This window comes from Opisthocomus hoazin, chromosome 9 (genome assembly GCF_030867145.1).
Source record: "Opisthocomus hoazin isolate bOpiHoa1 chromosome 9, bOpiHoa1.hap1, whole genome shotgun sequence".
In the NCBI taxonomy this organism is placed as follows: Eukaryota; Metazoa; Chordata; class Aves; order Opisthocomiformes; family Opisthocomidae; genus Opisthocomus; species Opisthocomus hoazin.
Window position 1 is genome coordinate 11,146,914 of NC_134422.1, and position 8,459 is coordinate 11,155,372.

At 51.0% G+C, this 8,459-nt stretch overlaps 1 protein-coding gene across 1 annotated transcript; it reads left to right on the top strand.

Moving 5' to 3' along the window:
• Nucleotides 1-4,013, top strand: TMEM37 (transmembrane protein 37). Its single transcript, XM_075430923.1, has 2 exons — nucleotides 1-52; nucleotides 658-4,013. Exons 1-2 carry the CDS (start codon nucleotides 32-34, stop codon nucleotides 1,228-1,230), a joined length of 594 nt encoding a protein of 197 aa, XP_075287038.1. The 5' UTR covers nucleotides 1-31; the 3' UTR covers nucleotides 1,231-4,013.
• The last annotated feature ends 4,446 nt before the right edge of the window (nucleotides 4,014-8,459 follow it).

The window sequence follows — 8,459 nt, forward strand, 5'->3', positions numbered from 1 at the left end:
AGCCCGCCCGCGGCTCCGCGCTGCCGGCAGCATGACGGCTATCGGGGCGCAGGTACGGCGCGGGGAGCGGGGCCGCGCATCGCCCCGGGCAGGGCAGGGCTGGAGGGGGCTGCGGGGTGCTTGGCTTGGCGTTGAGTTTCGGGGGGGAGGAGGGGGTGCGCGTTGCGCAGGCGGGTCCGCGAACCCCCAGCCCCGGGGAAGCCAGGCTGTGCCGCCTCCGGGGTGAGGAGCGCGGTCCGGGCGGCTGCTGGAGCCGGCAAGAGGCGGAGAGCCCGGGAGGGCGGTGGGGACGGGAGGGCAGTGCCGGTAACGGGGGGCTCCCCCCCACACCCGTCGGCCTCCGTCCTCGCAGGGTCGGGCGGCTCCCCGCAGCCCTGCCGGCGTGGGGGGATGTGCGGGGGCTGGGGTTCTGCTCTGCCCGGAGCCGGTCCTGGACCGGGGAGCGTTGTTCGAGGAGCCGGCAGAGCTTCACTCACCGTTCCTTTCTCCCGGCTGCAGCCGGTATCCACGCCGCCTTCCCCCGTCAGAAGGGGCTTGATGCGCACGAGCAAATCCCTTGCAACGCTGAAGTCCCGCAGCTTTGTCCCTCTGGCTCTGTTTCGCCCTAAAGCAGTGCTGGTAACTCCGGGTTTTGCCTCCCCCCCGCTATCCCTTAAGGCGCAGAGGCTGCTGGTGCACCGGAGACCGCGGAAATCCTTCTTCGAGACGCTCATCAGGAGCCTGATCATCCTGTGCGTGGCCATAGCGGTGGTCTTGTCGTCCATCTCCATCTGCGACGGCCGCTGGCTCTTCGCGAGGGGGCAGCTCTTCGGACTGTGGCACTTCTGCACTGTCGGCAACGGCAGCGTCCTCAGGTGCGTCACTGACTTCAGCCTGGCCAACGTGGAGGGGCTGAGCCTGGGGGTGATTCCCATCAGGAGCATGGTGTCCTTCGCCGTTGTGGTCGCCATATTTGGCCTGGAGCTCCTGATGGTGTCCCAAGTCTGCGAGGACGCCAACGCAAGGCGGAAGTGGTCGATGGGATCGGTTCTCATCCTCGGCTCGTTTTTGCTGTCGGCCACCGGGGTTCTGAGCTTCTCCATCCTCGTGAAGGATCATCTCACCTTCATGGGCTTCACGCTGACGTACTGGTGTGAGTTCGTCGCTGCCTTTCTCTTTTTCCTTAACGGGATCAGTGGACTTCACATCAACAGCCTCACGCACCCCAGGAACAGGGTAGGCAAAATCTAGGCACGAAGGGTGTACCTCCGCCTTGGTGTAATCAGCTTTGCCAATTAGACTGGAAAAAAGGGAGTCTAATGAAGTTTGAAAAGGACACCATGTCTTAAATTGTGTGCAAGGAGGGGGAAGTGTGAGTCAGTCCTGTTGCCTGTAGAATCCATACCCACCCATGGGTCAGTGTGGAGAGCTGCGCAGCATGAGCAAAGCAGAGACTGGGACTGGCTGCCTCTGAAATGTGGTTTTCTGGAGGGGTGGATTGAAGAAGAGGACATCAAGTTAAATGTGCGGAGGGGTGGTGGACCACGATCTGCACGTGGGCTCACACAAAGCCTGTACTGCTATGGGTTTGGTGTTGCTGGGCTTTCCCCTGTGCTCTGGAGCTTGTGGAGAGCGTGACACAACTTTGGTGTGGTGTGTTTCACAGCTTTGCTCTGTCTCAGGGACCGATGATTTGTGCCTGGCCGTGCTCACTGGCTTTGGAGTACTGAAAATCTTCACTGGATCTCACTCCTCCATTTCTGTTTCAAAAGAGAAGGCGCACAGATCTTGATCTGGTCACCCGCTTTGTTTCCTCCTGGCACGTTCCCTGTATCTGTCCTTTCCTCTGAGTTTTTCTGGGATACCTCAGACAGAGGCGCAGGGAAATGCTGCTGTCTGGGGGCCCAGGGCAGGCGTTGGGTGATGCAGGTGTGTACGGCAGGGTTGCGATGCCTTCCCCGGGCAGCAGTGCGTGTTCTGTGCTCACTGCCTCCCTCCCACTCCTCCTCCACCCCAGCAGGACACATGCCCATCAGTCACCCAAACTGGCTCCCTCACAGCCCTTGCAGAGTTCTCCATAACGGGACATTGCTCTTCCTGGTTTCTTTTTTGTCCTTTTGGGGCAAGAGGGAGAAGGTCTGCAGGGGCTTTAGGTGGGCATTGTGGCTGGGCAGACCATGCTGAGACCACTGCACCTTCTGGGGTGTGTTTTGGTTGTCAGGGTTTCCCCGCTGGGGCAATGGGAAATCTGCTCACCCCGTAGCCGAGAGTCTCCTATAGTGTTTCTGCTGGGAGGAGAAAGCTCTAAATCCTCATGACCAGACCAAGTCCTTCCCCTCATTAACAGTGGGCCTATGAGGAGAAGCTGCCCACGATTGCCTAAGGAGGGGCTGATGGGGGCAGCTTTAATCTGTCACAGCTGGGGAAATCCAAGGAGACTTGGCCAAAATTACATTAAGGCTGGTCTTCCTCCTGCCAATGCCTGGGTCAGGACCTCTACAATTGCTGCAGCTTTCAAGTTTGCTGTGGCATCTGATGTAAAATGAGAAACAATGTCAGAGGTTGGGTTGCCCCACGTGTCCTCCCTGCCCAACATACAGCACTCCATGGACCACAGATGAAAATGTCTTCAGAGTATTTCAGGGTCTCTCGTTTAACATCTGTTTTGTATCCCCTAGTAAGACTGCTTGTATTTTTGTTTTAGGACAAATGCTTCTACAGGTGTCACCTCTGTAGCTTGTCTGATAGCTGTTGAGCAAGGTTTTAATTTCCTGTACAGCAAGTTTGACACAATTTTTCAGCTGAAACAAAAGCATTGTAGCACAAAGGCAGAGAAGGCTGTGTAGGTAAGCCATGAGTAAACAGCTTTGTCTTGGAAAGCTAAGAATTTTAAGTCCCGCCTAAGTGTACATCCACACTTGCTGAATGTGCTCCTGTGGAACTGCTGCCTTCGTGACGACAGTCTCCGTTCCTTCTCAGATTTCCATCACTTTTTTCACAATAATGCTCCTAAGCCTGTTTTGCCATGCAGTTTCAGACCAGGCTTGCTCAGGACAGTGCCAGCTGTGCTTTTGTGTGAGTCTGCCCGTCTTTCTGGTGAGATAACGCACAAAGCTGTGCTGCCCAGCCAGCTCCTGAAGCTCTGGCAGTGTTTGGGGCTCTGTCGGGTTTTATCGACCTGCTCTCAAGGACAAGTGCCCTTAACCTGCCTCTGGAAAACCACACAGTGATTGATTGTGTCCCTTGGTGAAGGTGCTTTAGATTTGCTGAATTGCACTGTTGAAGACATGCTGGTGGGCTGAACTTGCAGATGCTTGTGTGAACAGTGCTGTTGGCTTGAGCAGAGCCGCTTACCCCGGAGAGAGTCTGCAAGATCCAGTCCCACACTGTTGCACTTTGGTGTAACCGGGCGGCTGAGTGCCGTAACTGACCAATGAACTGGCTGTGGTGCGCAGGGGTGCCCATGCCAGGCAGGACAGTTCACCTACGCAAGGCCAAGGGTGTCCATGGCTTGTCTAGAAACACAGACATAACTTCAGAGTGCCTTCCTGGTGACATCCAAAACTGGAAATCATTTCTGCGTGTCCTCCCTTCCGTGCTAGTGGGACGCTGTGTGCCCGGTCCCTTCCCTGGGGGAAGGCAGCCATGGCCCGACCCAGTCCCATGCTGGTGCCTTCTCAGGTTGGAGGGAGGTAGTGGACAATTGGCCACCGAGTTCACCCAAGACTTGGTGCAATTGTGAATGATTTCTAGGATGCCCTCTGCTAGCTGAAGAAGAGGGCTTTTGTTGGGGGTAGGGAATCTTCTAGGGGAAGTACAGTAACTTTTTTTTTCCAACTGGCTTTGTATAGTACTGCTTGACTTACTAACTCTGGGAGAAGATGCATTTTGATGGCTAAAACTACAAAACCGAGTTGATTGTCTTGGAGACATCTTCATATACAGCAATCTGTACAGCAATGGGTAACTTCATTTCTGAAGCCTGTGGAAATGTCAAGCAATATTCCTGAAGTTTGTTAAATAAATTTCTTTGAAAAAAGGTAACTGTAATTCTCTTTTTATATTTAGATATTGGGGTGCAGATTGAAGGGGATGAGTGGGGTTTGTGATCTCTGAGGTGCCAGTTCTGTGTGTTTACCCAGCCAGACCAATGAAGAAATGACTGCTTGGCACTTTGCCGGGCTCTGACCAAAGGAGCCGCTGCACACTCCCTTCTCCTTTCTCCTCCAGCGTGTCCACACCACCCCAAGCAGCCAGCACTGCTTTCTTGTCTTGCAAAACAAGAGGGGCAGTCAGCTGTGCTGCTTCATGGGAATTAGAGATAACCTTGTAGTCTCTTAATGATTTCCTGCTGTTGCATGTGCTCTGTTTACCAGCTAAAGAGCTCTTTCCTGTGTCCTTCACCTCCCTTTTCCCACACCGCACCCTGTGTCTGAAGCATCCTTGCTCTCTTCCCCAGCTTTGCTTATATGGCCTGCAGAAGTGGTGTCTGAGCACAAAAGTATTTATACAGTTTTTCCCCAAGCTCGCTGTATGAACAGGTTTAGTTTAATGTCAGGAAAACAGGTTTCCAGCTTCACCGCTGAATTAATTTATGTAATCTCAAGTAAGTAAATTAGTAGCTGATGCTCTCTTTCTGAAGGGAGAAGTCATTGGCCCGTCTCAGATGGTTTGGTATCTCTTAAGAGCAGGGTAATGAACATCACCTCTTGTTAATGAGCAGTTTAGACTTCCTTAGTTTCTAACTTTAATTGGAAGCTTGTGCACAAGCCATTGCTTGCAGATAAGAATAAGGAAATAACTGTGCAGGGCATGCTAGCTGGGGACATATTCTGGACTGTTACTGGTATTTTGATTTTAAGTGTACAGTGCCTTCATCAGCTGTGCTTGGTGGGACACCTGGTTTGGGAGCTGAGCTTTGCTTGCTTTTGTGAGTCAGGGGAAGGTGATTGCCCTCAGCTGCCCTCTCTTTCTCTCTGCTGGGGCCTATGGTAAGCAGGTAATGGCCCTTCTTCTGAACCTTCCACATTAGCTTGCACATGTAAGAAGGGCCTGCCTTCTGGGTGAAAGAAAGGTCTGCCCTGAGGGGTGTACTGGAAGGGGTGTTGGCTGGGTTCTAAGGGCCTCTCACCTGCACGTGGATCCTACCCCCCTGAACTGGCACGGCTCCCTCCTGAAACAGTTCATGTCAGCTCCCCCAGTGCCCAGCGAGGCGTTGCACAATGTAATTATTCACTGCACAACAATACTGCTTCTTGATTCTGACAGTTCTGCTGGGAACTTCCTTGTTACTGTGTTGGGAGAGAAAATCCATTAATCACTTCCTCTTAAATTCATCCTGCTGATGTTCAGGCTGCTGGAGCTGCTGCCTGCACCGCTGCTTTGCAGAGCTGCAGCTGGCTGCTTGGGGGATGTGGAGTGAATGGGCTGTCACCGGTGTCCCAGAACGATGACAGCTACTTGTCTGAAAAACGGTACTCAAGTCCTATCTGCTGATAGCAAACACCTGCTTTACACTGAATATCGAGGAACAAGTACAGAGAAAGGGAAGTTGGTGAACTCTCAATACGGAGTTTGTGTTCGGCCCGTGTCAGTTGCTTCAGGCCACGGACGCTGGAGTCTGCGTGCCTTGCACCCGTTCAACTCCTGCTTTTTGCGTTGCTCACTGAGATTTACTTCCCTGTTCCTCTTCATCTGCTTATAAACATGTCAGCACTCCTGGAGCTAAGTAGCTCTTTTCTTCGGTACGGTTAATCAAGAGAGATCCCCAGCAGGGAAGGGTCCTTTTGCATCGCCTGTGCAGAAGATGGACAAGGTGAGAACCTGTCCCGCTATGGTGGTGCTTGGCAGCAGCTTTCTACACCCAGGTCACAGCACCGTAACGCCTGGGGCTGCCTGCTTCTGGCATCTGCCCGAGGGGACTTGCTCTTCGCAAAGCACCGAGGACTCTGAACACCAGCTGACATCCAAGGGGTTTTGTGGAGCCTCAGCTTTTCATACAAGCCAGGCCAGCACTCGATGCCTGAAGCAAACATGAAACAGAGAATCTAGGAATACTTCTTTTTTTTTGTTATTTCAGGCAAGTCAAATAAAACCAAACTGGCCATGTACAACAATAACTTTGCTAGAAGTTTTTTATTACATACAAAAAACACCAGTGTTTTGTTTCAGGACATGTGGTTTGTCCCTGTTCCACCAGGACTCCTGTACAAATAGGTGTCACCTCAGCCTGAGCTCCACCCGACCTTGTGCCATCAGTACTGGTCGTAACAACGCACTGCAGGGCTGAGCTCTTACACCAGCTTGTGGGAGAGCCAACGATTGCATCAGATCTAATTAATTATGTGTTATTGTATCTCTGAATCTATATTTCTTCATTTATGCCAGAAGAAGGCAACTTGCATTGAAAACAAACGTCTGCTTTGGCTTGGCTGATAAACGCTTAAATCTCAGACAGGGAACGTACAAGCTGTTTCACTCTCCTTGACCTTATTTATTTGTAGACCAGAGAGAAAAACAGGCTAATGGTTGTATCTTTTTGGAAGTATCTGGCTTGCTAAATGCGCCGGGACAGAGTGAACCCCCGAGAAGGTTGGAGGCTCTGCTTGGCTTGGGTAAGTCAGCAAGAAGCGAGATCTTTCTCCCAAACATGCATGGAGGGGCTTTCACTTCTCCCTTGGTCACGGGACTCATCCAGCTTCTGCTCTTCCTTCCACTTGCTTTGGCTGAGTTTTAAAGGATAAAGCCAACTCAAAACCTTGCCATTTCAAAAACCTTAAGTTTAGGATTAGTTCATGGAAATCCTTGCCAGTTTGCTGCTTTGGGTTTTCTTCTTTTCCCCCCCTCTGTTTTTAAAGAGGCAAAGCTCTTCCACTGCTGGGTGACCCGCACCAGCAGGCAAAGCCAGCCTGGCAGCGGAGGCCAGAGGGAACCTCCTGCCAAGGTGCCCTTCCTCGCCTGGCTGCCGTCAGCGGTGCTGCTGCCTGCAGTGCCTGCTTCGCTCGGCGGGTACAGGCTGCGCAGTCTGACCGTCAGCACCGGCAGAGAAAAAAAGACATTTTTCCTGAATCTCGGGGTTTGAAACAGTGCTAACAGCACTCAAAAACCTGCTTCTGCACACGTAATTTAACTTTGAAAGCATCCTTTGAATTTCTATGCATGTTTGCCTCCTGGTGAAATGGCAGAAGTCTACCATGAAGGCTTGGTGTGAATAAAATCTTGTTAGAGCAGTTCTGGCAGAGCATCTGGGAAATGCTGCTTGGTCAGCATTCGACATACCATGCACGTTTTACCAATGTCTTGCAGGTGATCAGGGGGAGGGACAAGTGTGATAACTGCCAGTTGCTTTCTGTTCAGCCGTCTTTGCCCTTGAAGAAAACCGGGCAAGAATTGCCCCAGCTGGGGGAATGCAGACACAAAATCAAGCAGGAGACTTGACTGCATTTGTCAGATGAAATCTTTTATCCCGTTCCATTTTTTTCCTTGAGAACATAAAGCTGTCACAGAAGCTCATATACCTTGTGACAGCGTCTTACAGTGCACAGCCTTGCAGATTTCAGCACGCTGAGTGATTGTGGACTTTAAAGATATTTTTGCCAGCCACTGTGGTGGTGTTTTTCACAAGATACCTTGTACTGTCCAGTTTAGTTGAGTTCTAAATGGCCCAAGGGCTTTCACTGCTTCCCTTCAAAGGCTAGCAGGACAAGTCTCAGAAGTACAGACACAACAGGAAAGAGCCATCTTACTAAAGTTTTCTTGGCCACCCTTGGAATATGCTATAATAGCTTTTTTACCATTTCAGAAAACATAGAAAAATCTGAATTGGACCACTGCTATTTCCAAGATCTCCATAGTTAGAAGAGGCAAAGGAAGAAAACTCTCTGAACTTGCCACTGTCACTGGAGCATACCTGAGCAATGAATACGCAGTCAGAGAGCAAGCAGGAGCTCAGCTGTGCTTTATGTTCTCGGTGTCCATCATCCATCACCACAACCGAAAGACTTTGAATCTTGGTAAATTTTAGGGATTAATTACTTTTGCATTTCCAACCCACGGGCTGTGTTAAAGGATGGCACAGAACCTTCACGGTACAAAATTGAATATCCTCCCAGCTTCAACAGCAGAAGAAATAGAGAACATCTATAATTTTACCAGCCTGGCTTAGCCTGGAAGATGTTGGAGAGCCACATGGAAAATGAAAGGTCACATTTAAGGTAGAAATAGCAGCTGCAAAATATTGGTGTGGAAAGAAACACAAATGACTGTGGCCAGGAGCCCAAGGAAGAGCATAATCTTTTGGCCCATTTTGCCTTGCAGAATAACTCTGGTGCTACACAGGATATACATGAACGGATGTGCTTCAAGAACCATTGATCTAGAGCCAAGTCCCGCTTTCAGATACATACACAAGACTCCCAGCATGGTCCATGGGATTTAACCATGTGTATCTGAGCATGGAGGTGTCTTCCAGGCGTACGGTG